Genomic DNA, 20,061 nt, shown 5'->3' with positions numbered 1-20,061 from the left:
AGGGGCAGAGAGAGAGAGAGACAAAGATTCTGAAGCAGACTCCAGGCTCTGAGCTGTCAGAACAGACCCCAGCGCAGGACCTGAACCCACGAACCATGAGACCATGACCTTGGCCAAAGTTGGATGCTTAACCAACTGAGCCACCCAGGCACCCCAAGAGTGCTTATCTTTAAAAAAAAAGTTAATAGAGCTGGTAAGCTCTATTTCTGTGTTAATTAGTAGGGATGTAGAGGTAGCAATAGAATGCATTTAAGGAATAACTAACATCTTAAATGTCATATTTACATATATATGTATAAAAGCGTCTATTTGGCTCCCATTTTGTTTTACATTAAAATCACTTGAAAATAGTTTAGTGAGTTAATATATGTGAAGCCGTTAGAACAGTGGCTGGTACTTAGCAAGCATCATAAAAGTGTTTGATATCACTACTATATGATATCATCATTACTGAGGCCATTTCTTTAGGTACCAATACATTATATACCTCCTGGAAATTTAATTTACTTTGTATATTTATATAGTTTAATACTCTTTTATTTAATATAAACATTAATTAAATCTTTAGTGGAATTGGAAAATGGTATGGGAATAAAGCATTAATTTCATCAGAGATCATACGGGTCTGGGTAGAAAAGTTGCATTCAGTATTGCATTTAAAGTTAGGAGGATTTTGATGGCTGGTGGGGGAGACACAGACACAGCAAACATAAGTACAGACACCGCAAACTGCAGAATGCATTTGAGTGACTGCGAGTATTGACGTAGGCCTATTTATGGGTTTGTGGGAGAGAAACGTATTAGAAGAAAATACTTGAAAGGAGGTTAGATCTGGATACATCTGAGAAGATTCTCAATCCAAGAGATTACTTCCTATTCTAGTAGAGTGATTCTTAGAGTTTAGCATCATCAAAATCATGTGGGGGACTTCTACAACACCAATCATTGGTGTTCCCATCCCCCACAGGGTCTGATTCTGTAGGTCTGGGGTGGGCCTGGGAACCTGCATCTCTAACATTTTCAGTTGATGCTGATGCTGCTGGTTCAGGGACTACCTGTAGAAGATCTCTGCCCTGGGTGGTTGGCATCTATGGAAGGTTTGGAAGCCAAAGAGTAAATTATCATGACTGCTTTTGAAGGAGATGACAATCAGAATGAAGGATGTACTGGAAAGGAAAAGGCCCAGAGGCGGTAAGGCCAGCTACATATTTTTAGTATTCCACAGGTGAGGTAGTCAAAGCAGGAGCCAGGATTGAGTGTGGGAAGCCCACACAATTCTTTATCAGTTTCAGCATTCATGTGACTCATCTAAAAGCAATGGAGACAATGACCCTCTTATGAATAACTTTGAAATTTTCCTCGAGTTGCCAGATTTGGCAAATGAAACGCAGGAAGGTCAGTTAAATTTTAATTTCGGATAAAAAAAGAAAAGAATACATTTTTATTGTAAGTAGGCCCTAAATATAGCATGGGGCGTATTTATACTTAAAAATTATTATTAAATCTGAAATTAAGATTTAATTGGCTCTTCTGTTCTTTATCTGGCAACCTTATACTAAATGGGATCCTTTGACCTTTTCTGAAAATACTTTTGTGGCCTTTTATGATTGTATTTCAGATTTTGATGAATGTCACTCTAACCCCTGTCGCAATGGAGCCACGTGTGTTGACGGTTTTAATACATTCAGGTGCCTCTGCCTTCCAAGCTATGTTGGTGCACTTTGTGAACAAGGTAAGAGCTGTTGCAACATTTGGAGGATGAAAATTATTGATATTTCATTTCCAGTGTTACTTCTAGACAGCTTTTTGTCATAATTATTTGGGTGTTTTTAGCAATGTTGGCTATATGGCATATTTTTTCCTGCAGGGGAAATTCACAGGTTACCTAACTATGTTAGGTTTCCTTACGTGTCTGTACGTAGCTCACAACACCTGAAAAACAGTGTTGACTCGGTCACTGATGTTTTGTTGATAAAATAGAATTTGCAGACAGGAACACTTAGCTGAATTTCAGAACATCTAGCCAACAAAATGAACGTTGTTGTAAGTATTCTTCCTGAGGACAAACTAGGCATTGACCTTAATCCATCTTTGTGGCTTGTACCAAGGAGTATGGAATTCAATATTGGTTGCCTTTATTTTCTTCTCCTAAGCACTTGAAGGTCAATGGGCTTATTTTTCATAGGTAATCACCTCTGGAGAATGAATTGTTATAGTTGTAGAATACATTAGCTTTGGCTTGGCAAACATTATGTAAAAGGTATTATAAATCTGCTCAACCCGGAGTTTTCTTACTAAAGAAGCATCTACTTTTTCTGAATGAAACAAAGGCCTATGTTCAGGATTGCTTGAATCTCATGATCCCTGTAATTTGTATTTTATGGCCAACCTGAGAGTGTATTTTAGGTGGTTAATGGTAACATTTCTTAGTCATCAATCAGAAACACATTGCATCCTCAGCTTTGAAATGTCTATTTCCTTTACTTAAAGTCATACAGTGGTTTGGCTTTGAACAAAGTGCCTAGTGCCAAACTTCTGTTCCACCAGACAGAATGAAAATGTATTAGACACTCAGACACATTGGTCTGGCCCCACATTCTGCTTTGCAATGTTAATCCAGACGTCACCACAGTCAGAACAAAACTGAAAGCAGCATGTATTGAATTGCCGAAGAGGATGGGTGATGGCTCCATTTTTAGGTGTTTTTTTTTTTCTTTCTCTCTATTGCATAGGATGAATCTGTTTTAAAATTTGAAAGGTAAATATGCAAATTGACTAAGCAAGATCCTTTTCTTAAAGAAAACATTACTGTTTTCTTCAAAAAGATACCATTTTTTGAAGAAAACAAAAGTGTGAGATATGTGAAACATCAGCTATCTTAAAATGATTCTGGCTTCCCTTAGTTCAAGTCCAAGGAGCAACTCAAAAAATCATTCATTCAACAAATGTTAACTGAGCACCTACTATCTTCCAAGTGCTGTCCTGGGCACTGGAAGTAGAACTTTGAGCAAAACAGACAAGGTCCCCAATCTTGGTGACCCAGTATAATTCTTGGCAGGGAATAAAAAGAGATGTTATTTGTTGAATGCCTTGTAGTTTACCAGATGTTTCCAGGTACATCATTTTGTTTAGTTGACAGTATTTCTTTGTGGGAAGCGGGCCAGAAATTGAGGCTCAGAAAGGAAAAGTGATGTGTTCAGGGTCACACAACTAGTAAATTAGAGAGTGGGGAAAATGAACCTAGGCTGCTTTAGAAAGCCCAGATTTTTCTTGATATCTTCACACTTCAAAAGTAACTCTTATGGATAAGCATTTTATTTATGTCTATCTTAAAAAGGTTTTGCTTTTTTTTCTCTCATTTCTGGTGCCACTAGCTTTCGGGTACATTCTATTTTGTCTTAAAGCAAGTGTACTTTCATCCACATCATTTGCTGAGAAAGAGCTATCCCAGTCTGTTTACCCGATTGCAGCTGTGCTCCTGTGATTTATTGCCAGGACACTGAAAGATTTTTTTCTCCTCTTTTCAGGTTGCCTAAGAACAAATATTTTTTTCATTAACAGCAGCATTGTTGTCTAAACAGTTTTCTATCCAAATTTTAGTGATGACTATGTTGTTTCTTCAGCTGACCCTTTCTTCTCTGCATTAGTAACTTCCCAAGTCCCAGTAACTCTGGAATAGGGGAAATGTTTTGGTAGAGTGATAATGGAAATAAAATTCTAGAAGGGGATCTTACAACAATATGGAAACAATTCTGTACACACAGATTGCCCCACACTAAAGTCATTGATACAGCTTGCCAGCAAGAAGTGCCTAAATGTTAACAGTTTCTTAAGGCTTGACGGCTATGTGTCACAGATGTTGAAAATGTTACCTACATGACATAAAGAGAATACATTTTTAGTAAAATTGCTCTAAAGTGATAGTCTTGGCTTCTGTAGCCATGAACCAGAATTATCGTACCCTTCCTTACCATAGCCAGCACACCCAGGCAAAACTGAATCTGGGTCTTCATCATGTAATCTATGAGTTATAGTAGTTTTAAAGCATAAGAAGAATTTCTATATGTATGATTTTTAAGAAAATATCATCCAAATGTGTTTCTTTTAATAAATGAAATGTGCATCGTGTTATTTTTAGATGAGATTGGAAGAACAAACAGGCTGCTTCCAATAACCCCTATCAGAATAGCATCCTTAGGAGATGCTCTTTGACACCTAGTCCTTCCTTACATATTTATTGAATGCATAAATAAAAGTTATGTAAATCCATATCGACATTTGATTTTTTTTCAATAAAAAGTTTATTGAGTGGCATTTGCACATATATTCATAATCATCAGGATTGTAAATCTATGGTTTCAATAGTACAGATGAGGGGCGCCTGGGTGGCTCAGTCAGTTAAGCGGCCGACTTCGGCTCAGGTCATGATCTCGCGGTCTGTGGGTTCGGCCCCGCGTCGGGCTCTGTGCTGACAGCTCAGAGCCTGGAGCCTGTTTCAGATTCTGTGTCTCCCTCTTTCTCTGACCCTCCCCTGTTCATGCTCTCTCTCTCTGTCTCTCAAAAATAAATAAATGTTAAAAAAAATTAAAAAAAAATAGTACAGATGAAAAAATAAATACATACATACATACATATATACGTACATAAACAAACATACAAACAAACTTCCAGTTTGGACCTGGGTTCTGATAGAAATATACTCACCTGTTAACTGAGAAAGGTGTTGTAGCAATGATGTGGTTGTGCATCTAAATTTTATGATCATTTAGGATTTTTGGTATAAGGGAAAACATATGTAACGATAACCTATTTTTTTTTTTAATTTTATTTTCAACGTTTATTTATTTTTGGGACAGAGAGAGAGACAGAGCATGAACGGGGGAGGGGCAGAGAGAGAGGGAGACACAGAATCGGAAACAGGCTCCAGGCTCTGAGCCATCAGCCCAGAGCCCGACGCGGGGCTCGAACTCACGGACCGCGAGATCGTGACCTGGCTGAAGTCGGACGCTTAACCGACTGCGCCACCCAGGCGCCCCACGATAACCTATTTTAATGATAAAAGACAAAGAAAGAAAACTGGACTAAAGCCATTGGGTTAATAGAGGATATGAGTGTGTAGAAGAATTGTTTTAAACTTCCTATTCAATAAGTTAAGGATTCTCTAGAATTTTAAGCTGCCTTAAATAAATATTAATTCCCATGGTTAAGGAAAGCTATGCTTTTATAATATCACATTATTGGGGCGCCTGGGTGGCGCAGTCGGTTAAGCGTCCGACTTCAGCCAGGTCACGATCTCGCGGTCCGTGAGTTCGAGCCCCGTGTCGGGCTCTGGGCTGATGGCTCAGAGCCTGGAGCCTGTTTCCGATTCTGTGTCTCCCTCTCTCTCTGCCCCTCCCCCGTTCATGCTCTGTCTCTCTCTGTCCCAAAAATAAATAAACGTTGAAAAAAAAAATTTAAAAAAAAAAATAATATCACATTATTGACTTTGGCAGTAAGAGTTTTCTAAAATTCTTTCCAATTGTCCTCCCCTATAAACTAACTCCCTCTTATATGAAGATTCGTTTCCTCCCCACCCCTCCTGCCTCACCTCTAAATTCTTCCACATGAATATTGCAAAAGGAAAATTGCTACATCCAAGTAGCCAAATTACATTTCATTCTTCGGGGCTGAATGCTACTTTTATACCAAACCATCTAACTGTGTCTCTAGTCCTTTCCTATGAGATTTGGTGGTCTCCAAACAACACTTGAATAAAACTTAAAACCTCCAGTGCACGTTATTTAAACCAATTAGTCAGCTGGCTGTAACTAACAAGATTGGATAGACTAAACTGAAATACAGACTGCTCCCAGAGATGAGCTGCATCTGTTGTATGACTATCGTCTAAATCCCTGGAGCCAGGAAAACATTAAAATCTCTCAGAATTCATACTTTCCCACAATTATAGAAAGGGGAATAAATGGTGTGAGAGTCAGGAGACAATTTGACTATCAATTTGGCCACTAAGCCTGACCTATAAAGCAAACATTTATTTCATCTAGTAGGATTTTGTTTCCTTCATCAACTAGTAAGATTAGGGGATGGGGGGATGGGTTAATAGGTAATGTGGGAAGTTTTCTCGGTACCTAAAATTCCATAAACATTGCAGTTTTGTTAGTTCTTATGTGTAACTAGTTAAGTATGTTTGTGAGATATGTTTTGTGATAGTCAAAATCATTTCCATTGCTCATCATTTAATACATACACTTTAACCCCACCTGTGAGTGGATGAGTCTGAGAGAAGGTTGCCGGTGACAAGGCGGTGCTGTGAGCAAGGCTGCTTTCCTGTGAAAATATTTAAAAAACTGGCAATCTAGAATCTCTATAGAAGGTATAGCTGCATCTTACTGCCTGTTTAAAATTTAGGTATATTTGAAAAATGTTCTCATCCCACGAGGATACTGGTTATGGTATGCTTGTTACAAAAGAGAAAAAAAATATGCATATGCATGTGTGGCGTGATGGGATGTGACTTCTGCTGTTTCTTTCTAAAGAAACTTAAAATCATGATGCATTTGCACAAGGAATTACCTATACTTCCTGTCCTTTGGGGAAGAAGGCACGCAATCCTAGCTGTATCCCATCCTAGCTGTATCCCAGAAGCTGCCTACCGATGAAGAATTTTTTTTTCTCTCCTTGTAAATCTTACTTGACAAGATCCCGTGGCCACCCAGCTATCTCTCTGGGAAGTGGTAAAGGAACTACTTCCAGAGACTTTGAAGTCCTTCTTCAAATAGAGCATTCATAATCCTATTAGCCAGAATTCTTATCTTATCACTTGAATGATTCTCTTCAGAAAAGTTGTGTTGGTAAGGACTTAGCCCCAGTTGCTTCACAAATGAGTCAGTAGACATTGCAGCCTAAGAAGTTTGGTCTGGCCCCTCTTCCAGTTTTCTTTCCTGCTGAAACTGGCTCTAATCAAGGAAACTGCAGTTAGATACTGACTTTTCAGTCCAGAGATGTACAGTCACCCACTAGGCAGGAATCAGTTGGGCTATCATTATCATACTTTCTTCATCATCGTGATCAAATTTTCTTCATACATAATTTCAGGGACATTGCATTGATACTGGCTTAGGTCTTCTTACTAGCACTTAGATCCCTGAGGCAAGATGGAATGACGTAGGTGAGTTTAATAAGCTCCTGCCTTGTTTCTTCCAGACACAGAGACGTGTGACTATGGCTGGCACAAATTCCAAGGGCAGTGCTACAAATACTTCGCGCATCGGCGCACATGGGACGCAGCTGAAAGGGAATGCCGTCTGCAGGGCGCGCATCTTACAAGCATCCTGTCTCATGAAGAACAGATGTTTGTGAACCGTATGTAGCAAGCATACTAAGGTTTTGAAGCTCACTCAGTGTCACCATCTTAGTTTTCTTTGCATCTAACTGAACAGAAGTAGCATTCTCCGTTGCATTTTGATTTACTAAGTCCCTCATCTGAACTACTTAAAAGCCTCTCTCCTACATGAGTCCCCTACTTTGAGAAATACTCACCTCTCACATAGGAAGGCATTTCCTGATCTGCCAGCAGTAGGTGAAACAGCACCCTGTAGGTTGAGTCACATGAAATTGCTATTTGATCATTTTTTGACTTACCAAAATGGCCCCTTCTTATGGTTCCATCTCATTCTTCTCAGCTGCTGTCGTAGTTTCTATTTTGAAGATGTGCATATGTTGTCTAAAGTTAAAGACAAAATTGCTTCCAGTTATTTTTATCCCACTAATTAAATCTGAATTTGTAATAGCACCCTAATCCTACCCTCGGCACAAAATTGGTTCTTATCCACACCGCTAATGGTTTTAAGCCATAGAAAGTGGGCTTCATGTTAAGGGCATGAACAAATGGAGACTGAAAGCTAATGAAACTTACTACCAGAGCTGTTGAATAACTCCTTAAACTAGAACAAAGAGGAGAGCAGCTTGCTTTTATGTGGAGAATATGTAGAAGTTTTTTGCTTATGAAGCATTGTTTGATGCTCTGTTAAATATGTTCTCATAAAGCCTGCTATCTTTTAGAAGTTTGATAGTTAATTTGCAATTTGGATGGAGGTTCATTTAACTTTTTTGCATGGTATTCTTGCCAGTGACTCATCTATGATGAAAGTAATTATTTTTGAGGATAATTTTGCAGGACTATCTGGTCTAGGTATTCATTGTTTGAAATGCTTTGAGAAAAAACATGTGGCTTCCAAAGTGAGGCTAGTATGGGAATGATCTGTCACATTTTATCAGGTCACTGAATTTTTGCCAATGGCATAGCTTAATAAAAAAATGGAAAGTTTTTATCATGAGTAAGGCTGGAAAAATATTTAATTATAGGAAACTGCTAGGGAAATTATTTTCTTATGTCTGATATTTTAATGTTTCTCAATGTTTGTGAATTAGCTTTTTAGTTTAAAGCACACTGGGCAGAAGAACAAAAGATAGTTAGACTATGAGAGATTTTTATGAGCAACTAAACAAAAATCCAGCCAGGAAAGAGGATGCATGATTCACTCTGAAAATAATTTTCTTTAATACATTTCATCCATATATGGGAAAGGTAGTAAAAATATCTGTGTTGTTTCCCCTCTCTTAGGTGTGGGCCATGATTATCAGTGGATAGGCCTCAATGACAAGATGTTTGAACATGACTTCCGTTGGACCGATGGCAGCACACTGGTAATGTTGACTGTGCATGAAAAATGATCCCAATTCTAGGACCTTGGTACTGTGTCCTGAGTGCATGTTACAGAGGGTGTATTTGACTGGAGACCAGTTAAGTGACTTGATCAGGGCCACTCAGTGAAATAAATGAGTGTTAGAATGGAGTTCCATGCTAACTGATCCACAAACAGTGCTCCCATCACTGTGGCTCTCTTTGAAAGAGCAGCAGCACATCAGACTCTGTTGAACTGGAAAACCACATAATCAGCAGAATTGCCTTAAGTTTGTCTTTCAGATGGTTATCTTTGCTTTTTATAGCTTCAAAGGAAAAAGGGGAAGAATAAATGTAAGAGAAAAGGCCTTTAAAAAAATACCTTTCTCTCTTACATAATTTCACTGGAAATCTGCTATGTGGCATGGCTCATTTTTATCCAAACCAAAATGCTCATTTTTTTTTCATCTTAATAAAGATTGTTGAATTATGATCTTGTGGATCTTCTTCCACTCAAACTGCTAATTACATAGTTTTGAGCTTTCTCTGCTTCTTAAAGAATGACTTGGTAATACTGGCCAGAACCTTGAGTAGGCTGAAATGAGATTCTTAGGACTGCTGAACCTGTTTTGAGTCACTATTCTAGATACATGTGAGTGTAATTTTTTTAGAAATAGTTCAAGTGTGGTTAGCTATACTAGTGGTTCTAGGTACTGGCTGTTCATTGGAATCACCTGGGGAACATAATTTAACAACTGGTGCCTAGGCATCAGCTCAAATTCATTAAAGCAAAACCTCTGGCAGCTATATTTTCCACGTGCTCTCCAGGTGATTCTAAAATGCAGACAAGTTGAGATCCACTGGGCTAAACGATAGGTATAAATTCAGTTCTAAATTAGATGAATAGCAGGAAAAATTGAAAATAATTTTTAAGCTCTTATGTTTAAATTTCATTCATTACCTGCCACTCATCTGGATGTAATGAGTTTGGCCAAACGTAAAGTTCGTCCTAGAACAGATGCCGAAATAACCTCTGCTTTTGGAACTTCTACTCTGTTCGAGAAAGCTTTTCTGTGTTCTTATGGACCTACCACTCAGGTAATCTCTGTGTCAGTTGCCATACTCAGCATTTTGCGTGTGTTTATTCCCCCATAATAATCTTTAAGAGAGGTATTAAGTGTTTTACAGGTAAAGAGAGGGAAGGTCAGTTAGGTTGAGATTTTTGCCCAGAGTCACAATTCTACTAAGTGGCAAAGTCAGGATGTGAACTCAGGCCTGTCTCCAAAGCCATGCTTTATTCTGGCTGACACGTCCTTGATTTGAAAAGGTATGCCTTATTACATTTTGCTTTGAGCAACCCTAAAATAAAGTCTGGCTTACCCTCTCTCTGTCATCACTCCTTATGTTTAATCAGCACTATTTGCCATTCAGGTTCATAAGTAGGTTCTTTGGCAAGATGCAGAAAAAATAGGGAAGGTAGATTGTAAAATATATTCCCAATAAGATCTATCAACCATATCCTCCGGATCAATACTCATTGTTCTCTCATTGTCCGAAGTGGATGGTATATCTGCAAAAGTTGCATCTGTGTATTTTTGTTTTGCTAAAATAAATAAATATTTCAGGGAGGATAATTTTGGTCAGTTAGACTAATGATGATTGGTATGGTGTGAATCCTTCTGTATTTGAATTGTAATTGAAGATAAACTATTTTGATTTTACTTATAATGTGTATGTGAATATAAAATTAAAGGATTTTTTATGTATGTTATAGATAGTTAAGACTTTTTATAAGTTTGCAAATGTATTTTATACAGTATAGGCATTTAACGAGTTTTCTTTTGTTGAGTGAATACTTCAGTCCTATGGGGTAACTTGAGTCTTAAGAACCACCATTAAGTCTTCCTCCCACACATGTTCCTTTACACATAGCCCACTGAAAAGTACAAGTCCTAGGAGGTCCCATCTGTATTACAGAAGTTAGAACGCCAAGAACTCAGGTAGGGCTCTGGTTGGTGCTTATTTGTTCCTTGCACACCTTAACCACAGCTTATCTGAAAGTGTACCTCTATGTTCCCGCTCTGAGCCTGGCATTTGGCGAGGTGTGGTATATGTAAAGTCTGCCATTTGCTACATACTGACCTGATCAGGCCAAGTCCCCAACTTCAATTTCTCATTGGTTCTATGGAACTGATTTGTCTGTTTTCATTCTTAGCATTTTTGTGTGTTACAACATGTTTATTCTGGTCATTAGCAGTTCAGCTTTTCAAAGAAGTAGTTTTCTTGCCTGCTTTTTACTATTTATGGTGTCTAGGACAAGGCCCTTATACTACCTATGAACTTGCTTAATGACACTGAATCTTGACTTCTAGCTGGCAGCTGGGTGAGGTCTATAAAACATCTTAGGGAATGTTCCTTTCCTGTCAAATGCCATTCAGGTGAGCTTGATTCATCAGATGTCATTATTCCACTATGCCAAAGCAAGCCAAGTCAACTTTTTTTTTTCTTTTTTCTTGTGGTCTGTGTCCATTAAGTTTCAATGGACTGTGAAAAATACTGTATAAAAATAACTTAATTGCCATTTCCATGGCCTAGACTGGTCCTAAACTTGGTAAGTAAGCAAGAATTGGACTTTGCACGAAATATATTGATCTTCCTAGGAAATTTTCAGGGGAAGATAACATGACCTCATGTAGGTAACTGTACAGTGTAAACAAGAAACTTACCCTAAATGAGTTCATGTTTTTACATTGAAACCTAAGGATTATGAAGAGAGCATCAAGGGAGGGTCTTGGTTTGAAGAAGTGAGCAGATGAATTACATAAATAAGCGAAGCGTATCAAAGAAACAATACAAGCAAATCTAGAAAGCACTCTGACAGACCCTTGGTTTCTTCTTAATTCCCTCTTTGTGTCAAATAAAAGTGTGCTAAGGAGTGTCCCTAACTTTGAACATTTTGAAACAGAAAAGACCATCTGCCCAACAGCCTGTCTCCCTCCCATCTGACTGATCTCTGGCCCACTCTGCTTTTGTAACCACCCTCGCCTCTATCCCTTCCTTTCTGACACAGCCTAGGTGTCTCTTAAACTCGTTTGTAGTTCATTCTGCAGCCACCATCCCCTTAACAGGTTCCATATGTTTGCAGGCTTTGAATAAAATAGTTCTTCTTTGTTTCGCTGTTTACTCCAAATGTCTTGCCTTTGAAAAGATCCCTAATAGTAAACTCTACATCAGAGAAAGCAGTATCCGCTTACACTTGGAAATGGTGTTACCTTGACTCTGTGCAATTTTAAGGACTTTGTTTATGTTTTAGAGTGATTTCTCCCTTCTCCCCTTTGCCCCCATTTTTTGTTTGAAAGATTTATTAGAGCTTATTCTTCTTGGGAGGTAGAGCAGTATTAAAACAAAAAGGACCTTTGATATTTACTGTATATTATCTTCTGTTATTCAGCCTTACAATTCAGTAAAAGCAAACAAGTTTCTATTAGGTTTTTCAGTCTCAATAATTTCTTTTCTTAAAATAATTAAGCTCTGCTTCAATAAACTTGCAGTATAATTATATCGTAGTTAACAGGATTATGCTATATCGCGAGATGTCGACTTATATGCTTGTACTACAATAATAGTGTTATTTGGCCAAGTTATCTAAATTGCCCTTGTTCTTCAGATTCTGATTGATTCATTCCACGTTATTGGCCCCTGTAATATGGTGTGGATAACATGCCAAATTCTTGCTTTTGTTGTATTTTCAAAATCTTTTTTATTATCATTTGGGGGGTTTACCCAGTAAGTTTCACAAAAGTGTACTCAGAGGGAAATTGGGTCTAGCCTTAACCTTTGTGATTTTTATTAAGGTTATTTTCTCTTAACACATTCCAGTTTTTATTTTCTCACTAGGTTTTCTAATAACCAGTCACACTTCGTGTCTTAGTTTTCTATTGACGAGTTGTTCTTTAACTTGACTATTGATCTCTTAATAGCGAAATGCCCCAAGTACTTTATTAGAAACTCAGACAAATAACTTCAGTAATGAATAACTTCACTTGTCACCCAAGTGATGTCTTCAAAGACACTAAGTTAAACTATCCAAGTTAAATACACATTAAAGCTGGCAAACTTAAACAAACATTTCTTATCTAGCTTCCATACTTTTAGTTGAGTTTTAAGTTCTTTCTTTAACCTAATTGTTAAATGAATGACTAGTCTGAAGTGTTTCCCCCAGATATGTTTCCAGTGCCTATGACCTGCCCTTTCCCTTACTATGAACTCTTGTTACTCTCTTCCTGAAATCCTGCAATATCTTCCTCTTGCCTTCAGTATAAAATTCTAATTATGAGCCTGGCATACCAAGCCCACTATTCCACCTGCCACTTCCTAAGCAATATCATCTCAAAATACTCACAGTTCCTGGAATAAGCCGTGACATCTAACTCCTGAGGATCTTTGCATACTCTTGCCCTAGTGCTTAGAATAATTTTATTTAATAAATGTTCATGTGCCTTGCTTAGGCAAGAGTCTCCTTCCAGGAAGCCTTCCCAGTTGACTGTGACTAAGAGCTCCTCTACTTGTTCCAGAAGCCTCTTGTGTCCTCTTTGCATCTGACCACTGACCTCCGTGGGGCTAATTTCCTGACACTGAGCTTTCTGAGGCAGGGATTAACCTTCATTTCTATTTTCTCAGCACCTAGTGGAATTGTTGACAAAAATAGATACTTAATGTTTTTTGAATGCTAATTAATATTTTTTAATGTTTATTTTTGACAGAGGGGCGGGGGAGAATGTGGGCAAGCAAGGGAGGGGCAGAGAGAGAGGGGGACAGAAGATGGGAAGCAGGCTCTGAGCTGACAGCACAGAGCCCAACGCGGGGCTCAAACTCATGAACCGCGAGATCATGACCTGAGCTGAAGTCGGACTCTTAACCGACTGAGCCACCCAGGCACCCCTGAATGATAATTAATATTTATACATTGCTCAATCATCTTATTCTGTTATGTTCTGAATCATGAAATGACCAATTAAGTCTTTTGGGTGAATCACTTTGTGACAATTCTTGTTTATCTAAGTTAAATATTTAATTTAATGTTGTACCAGTATGAAAAACATTAAAACATAATAGATGAGATTTCAAAAATGGTGAAAAAAAATTTCCCTAAATATATATATGGCTGAGTGTACTGCATCTTAGAGAAGTTATTAACCCAAAGGAAAACAGATGTGCCTACTGGAAATGATGACAGTTTTGTCCATGGTTGTCCCAAGAATACATTTACAATAAGCTCTGGGAAGAAAAAATGGAAAGCAAACCTTTCAGCCTCTGCCACCCCTGCAGGTTTGAGTTATATCAGGGCAGATTTTCCATGAAGCTTTAGGAAACCAACAATTACTCAAAACTTTGAAGGAGGATTTTTTTTCAAGATAGGCACATATTCTGTCATTATACTTTCTGCAGAAAAATTACTTAGAAAACCCATATTATCCAAATCCAAAATGTAGTAGAACACACAAAAGAAAATCTTATCCCTGAATGTTATTTTATTTTTTATAGTTTGGTTGACTAAGAATGAATTGGTTGCCTAAGGCTGGACAGAGCTTCATTTATTCATCCTCTATCTGAGTCTGTTCTTTCAAGCATAGAGGCAGCCAGACATGAGAGAACAGCATGGAATCATTTATACTGTCCTATCTATATATTTCCTAGCAAAATCATTTTCACAACTTTCTGTACAACTACAGACTACAGACAACTGTCCATGGAGAGCACAATCAGGCATTGGAAACTGTTAGGTGCCTTCATGACACTACTTTTTATAACATATCTCCCAAACAATTGGTTTAAATTCAACCCCTGGACCTCAGAGATTTAAAGCTGTTATCATCATGCTCCCTCCTCTCTCTGACCCCCAGGCATAAATTCTCACAAGGGGAGAATTTGGTCCTTTCTCTCTTCTCTTTAGTGAGTTTTTGCAGCACCACTAAAGCTCACCCCTCACCACTGGAGATTGGATGCTTCAGTGGATCAGAAGCAGTTACTTCAAAGGAAAATGTCACCTTCGATAGTGTTGTGCAGAGGTTGAGGATTGAATAGAACTGACAACCCAGTTTCCTTTTAAAAATGTTGAGGAGCCTTGGAGTGTTTGATTTGTTTGGCAAGAAACAAAACACAACGAAAAACCAGAAACAAAACAAAAAGCAGAAACAAACAAACAAACAAAAATCTTTCTATGTCTCTTTCACATTTTCCTTCTATCATTCTCTATTTTGTCCACACTCAGGCAAGCCCTGAAGGGCTGCTGGCTTGTCAGCTTCCTGGGAAGTAGCCACAGCCCTCTTCTCACTGTCCAGTACTATTAGAGGAAGCAGAAAACCTTCCTCTCCTCTGCACTTGTCTAAATCTTTTCAGGAAGTTCTCAAACAAGTTACTAATTCACAGAACCATAAAGGTCTTATTTTCTAGCTCTAACCAGCTCATCTTGCCCCTCGATAGTTCTGACAGAGGTTGCAAAAGGCTAATTGGTAGCCTTTTGCACTTAAAAAAATACTACTTGAAAAAATATTTCTGGAAGGTAACTGAATTTTGCCTTTTTTGTTTGTTCTCATCTTGGTAAGCATGTTCAGCACTGGCAAGCTGGCATACCTAGAATTTGGGACACCCAGTCACCCTCCTGGTTAGGGTTGATGCATGAGAATCACCAGATTTGTGGATTGACTTTAAATATAGAGACCCCTTTCCTTTTTTCATAAATAAACTCATCAGTCTGTCAAGCAAAGTATTGTGAGAAAAACCAGCTTTGAAAAAAGGTAGAAACAATGAAGAAATAGCCCTTAACTCAGGAATAAACACTTAAAAGGGGCAGAGAAAAGGAGTAACAAGTTGCAGGCCATAAACCATTAATTTTTTTCCTACAGGAAGGTATCATTATTACCCTTTTATAAACACAAAGGTTCCTCTCCTCCTCCCTCTCCCAGATGTCTTGGACATTGAAAAGAGAATCAAGAGTATGAGCTAATTCCCAGTGTTTTCTAAACTCGTTTGTAGGTTTCTGCTCATTTGAAAGGATTGTCCATGATTTGGCAGAAAACAGTGCAAAACAAAACCCCCGAACTGAAAACTTAAGTTTTACTTTGTCTACCTGAAAACATTAGAAAACGCTCTGTAAAGTGTTTGCAGATGGATATGTGTCAGCTGTGGTGTGGTTTGGGATCCAAGTCAGATGCCACTTGTCTGTGAACAAGTCACACCGCATATCAACATTAATTTAATTATGTTAAACTTCACAGACTTCATTATATTAACCTAAAAGCCAAGGAAAACATATGCTGTTTCCTCATCCTTTAACACATTACTCATGAGTGGAAGAATTCTCAGTTTCTGTTCTGCCCAAGACCATTCAGCTCTTAATAAAAATTTTTACTTGTGTTGCAGTTCAGTTTGATTTGAAACCAAGAACTGGTTCCTGTGATTCTACGTGTGAAATATAACCAGTCATAGAAGTTCTGGAACACAAAACCCTCATCTCCGCCTTGCCTTTACTTGTGCGCAGATATCTAGACATAGGTGACAGGGCTGGAAGAACACTTACCATCACTGGAAAATCATTTCATAATTGACAAGATTCTTCTTAAAAAAATAATAAATATCAATTCCTTCTCACAGATGCTTTCCCAGCAGCTCTATGAAACTCTAAAATCGTGTACAGATATTTAAATTTAATTGCTAATTACTTTAAGGCAATTCATGGAAAAGGCAAACAAAACTGTGGAATGGGTTTTGGCAGTTTCCCACTGCATTTGGATCGTTAGTGCTTCCTGCCTGAAGACCTGTGCAAACAAGCTTGGGGTGAGGGAACCCCCTGGCTCCTTCCGAGGTGGGGGTTAAATGCAAAGGGCTCCGTGGGGCTCTGCCTGCCCCTCCCCCATTCCAAGTGCTCTCGCGGTGGGAGGAACTCACATCCTTTAGAAAATGCTGTTGATAATTACAGCTTTGTAGGGCAGTGAGCTCACGCTATTACATGAGATTAGTGCTGTACTCAAGAGCTGCCAGATTGTCTCTCCCGCACAGAGACTTGCCAGCTAGGAAAATAATGGGCATATTGCCATTTTAACAGCTATCGGGAGACCCCAAGTTAGTTTTTCTTCCCTTCAGCATATTCATGTTTGTAGGATCCAACTCCAGCCTACCAGCCCAGGGCAGTGACACAAAACAAATGTCTCTTTCTCCTTTAAAACAAAGCTGCTCTTTTCCTTTTTGTTGTTCAACTAAAAGACAACAGCAAGACTATAACCTCCCTTAAAACATAAATAAATAAGGACCCAGACTGGAGTAACGTTAAGCAAGTACAAGGATCAGAAGAGGTAGATCTCTACCTCGCAGGGGGGTCATTTGCCCCCTAGGAGTTGAATAAAGCAAAGTTAAATGTACCCCCCGCAGACCGAAAACAAACGCCTATTGTGCAGCACAGCCATCTAGGGGGAGAAAAGGCATTTTAAAGTTACCAAATGTTTTGATTTCTGTAATAAGTAGTGCTCCTCACTTCCTTGCAGATAACTGGTTGACCTATGTTCTGAAAGGCTGAGGGTAACCCAGAATGGTTACTCTGAGTTCTTTATTTTGTGAAAAGGTGGTTTCTTACCAGCATACGTTTCAAACGTTTCAAACTGGTAAGAGGTCCTCTTGGGAAAGTGTTTCTATTTGTGGAGTTGGCTTTTATACTTTGTGGTTATCTGTTTCCCCTTGGCATCGGTGGCATTTGGCTAATACTTGTAGCTCTGAGAATACGGCCATGGCACTGTCTTTTGCAGGTGATGATAGGGGTTTGCACACAGAAGTCAGCTTTTAGTACAGGTACCACGTTTTATGGCTAGTCTAGGTAAGTTTTTACCTAAAAAAAAAAAACTAAATGTGAATCACCCCGCGGGCAGTAATTTGCGCACATATGTGTTTGTTTATAATCTGCCCTGTTGTAAGGATTTGAGGTGGGTATTATAGATTTGACTTTGCTTCTGAGGCAGTTTCACCATTGACATAAATATAAATAAATAATCTGATAATTTTAAAAGAAAAAATGGAGAAAAATAAACTATTGTAGATAACATTCTAATCAGATCGAAAATTCGGATTATAGCTGCCATAACCTGTAACGGAACAGAATGCAATCACATTGTTAAATACTGTTTAGCTGAGGTCCATCTTCTAGCAAAGTGTTCTCTTCATGCTTTCCCTCACATAACTGAGAGAACATTTCACATATAATCATTTCATCTTGATACATGAAGTAAATAATCATGATTTGGGGAGGTATTGTAAATTCTGTTTTAAGTAACTTAGTTGGTAATTCATGATATATTAATGGATGGATATCACCACCTAGTGGTCATATTGTATTTTGTGTTTCAAAACTTCACATACCCAGAATTCCACTTAGATCTACGAAGGAATAGTATTCCTGGAGAATTAAGTTCCTCTAGTCTGGAGTTTAAAATATACTATATACTTATTGTGAACCTGAAAGTTAAATGTGAAATTAGATAATTTTTCAAACGCAGCGTGAAGTTAACACACAGAGTCACATGCTTAGTAAAATCCTAGCAACTGAGGCAAATATTAGAGCCAACGTTTCTCATATCTTCACTTTATACACAGTAATAGAACACAGTGGAAAGTTTTCCTTGGCAACTTACATTGGTATGTGAACCTAGAGGACATTTTTGGTTTTCTTATGAAAGCTTTTCACAGAGAATTAAATTAGCAGTGTTTGGGGTGAGGGAGAGTAGATAGAAAGCAGCGACTGGACTGTTAGATTTAGTATGTTCTCCCTTCAATTACAATAAAATATTATGTCATAGGACAGCTTCACTGGGCAAATGTCAAGAATGGTTTTTACCAATGGAATGTGTGTGATTATTTAAATGTGCTTGGCAAAATCCATAATAGTTCTGAAACATAGAGACTTTAATTGGCCATTTAAGATAATTTAAATTATAGTGAATTTTAAAGAATAAAAAGTGACTGTATCTAAGCTGAAAAATTATAGCAAAAAGTGTGCATAGGTAGATGATAGTTATATAGATAGATGAAAGAAGGCCCTTGGCAGCTGCGGATTCAGGATTTCAAGTTTTGCAGTTTCAGTTACACATGAGATACCCTGAAGATCCACAAGATGAAATAATTTGTACTTTTTTTTCTCAGGTACAAATTTGAAGTTTACCTAGTGGCTGGCTAGTGTGTGAGAATTGTTCAATTAGCTATCAAATCTGTCTAGTGGGTAGCTCAGTTTTTGCATTTCCAGAGGTCTATTGCTGTTTATTCTGCTAAACTTTGAACCATTTTGGATCATATTTATGGCGGGAACCTATCTGCCACCAGGTGTGTGGGAATAGGGACATTTCTAAAGATCTTAGATAATTCTTCCCTAGTGCCAAGAAGTTCTGTATTTGTAGGTGTGTGTGTGTGTGTGTGTGTGTGTGTGTGTGTGTGTATGTGTGTGTGTAATAGTGGTAAATATCACATTTGTGTCTCACAAAAAGATGAACTGCAATTTTATCTAGTGTCTGTGAAAATTGTTTTCTTTTTAATAGAGATGAAAAGAAATCAAGAGATTCTGAACAGAGTATCTAACTTTTTAGGAGAACTAGTTAGTGCCCAGTGATTATTCTTCATAGTTATTTGACCAAGTTAAGAAATCGTAAACTATCAATGAGAAGAATTTGAAATGGGTCACATATTATGGAGAAGAGTTAATTATCAATTAAGTTTTGATAGGACCTGTTGCTTTGTAAACTTCTCCCTTTCAAGAAGCTGATAAAAGAGATTTAAAAACAGGAGTTTAATGTTCTGGGGATTCTTTCTCCACTAGAAGTTGAAAGAAAGTTTTCATTTTTGAATCTTGTATTTTCAAAGTTTTCATTTTTGAATCAAATTTACAAGATTTATACAAAATTTTGACACAGAAAAACAAATACTATTTGGAATGTTGCATAGAGGGGTAAGAGTAAGTCATTCCGTGGTTGAGGAACCTTCCTTACTCCAGTTTTTCCTTTTCACCACCTAGCTGTTTGCATTTTTCTTCATAAATTGATTTGCTTACATATGTATCAAGTAGAGGACCAGCTGGGATAGGACTGTCACAGCAGTAACTGATTAATACTGGATATCCTGTTTCTTTTCTTTAACTGAGAGCCATGAACCCAAGCAAACTCCTTTTTTAAAGCAGAACAAAGCTTTTTTAGAAAATCTATTTCTAAATCTTCTATATTTCTGAAACAATGGCTTTTTAACCTGGAAAAAAGGCAGTTTTCATCTCTGTGTAAGGAAAATGTCAATTAGTCGCATTACATTTTTACCATCAATTTCTTTTGTTCGTGCTTGTGATACTAGTTATCTGC

The 20,061-nt window shown here is 37.9% G+C and overlaps 1 protein-coding gene across 2 annotated transcripts in view; it reads left to right on the top strand.

The window, feature by feature from the left end:
- The window catches only part of VCAN (versican), a 111,479-nt gene that overhangs the window by 77,470 nt on the left and 13,948 nt on the right, over positions 1 to 20,061 (top strand). For both annotated transcript variants that reach the window (XM_040449341.1, XM_040449348.1), the window contains 3 exons: positions 1,619 to 1,732; positions 7,201 to 7,359; positions 8,621 to 8,703. In XM_040449341.1, the coding sequence (XP_040305275.1) occupies positions 1,619 to 1,732; positions 7,201 to 7,359; positions 8,621 to 8,703 (356 nt within the window). The remainder of the gene's footprint in view (positions 1 to 1,618; positions 1,733 to 7,200; positions 7,360 to 8,620; positions 8,704 to 20,061) is intronic.

The sequence above is a fragment of the Herpailurus yagouaroundi genome, unplaced genomic scaffold (genome assembly GCF_014898765.1).
Source record: "Herpailurus yagouaroundi ecotype Mexico unplaced genomic scaffold, PumYag 29, whole genome shotgun sequence".
In the NCBI taxonomy this organism is placed as follows: domain Eukaryota; kingdom Metazoa; phylum Chordata; class Mammalia; order Carnivora; family Felidae; genus Herpailurus; species Herpailurus yagouaroundi.
This window is presented reverse-complemented; position numbering and strand designations above follow the sequence as displayed.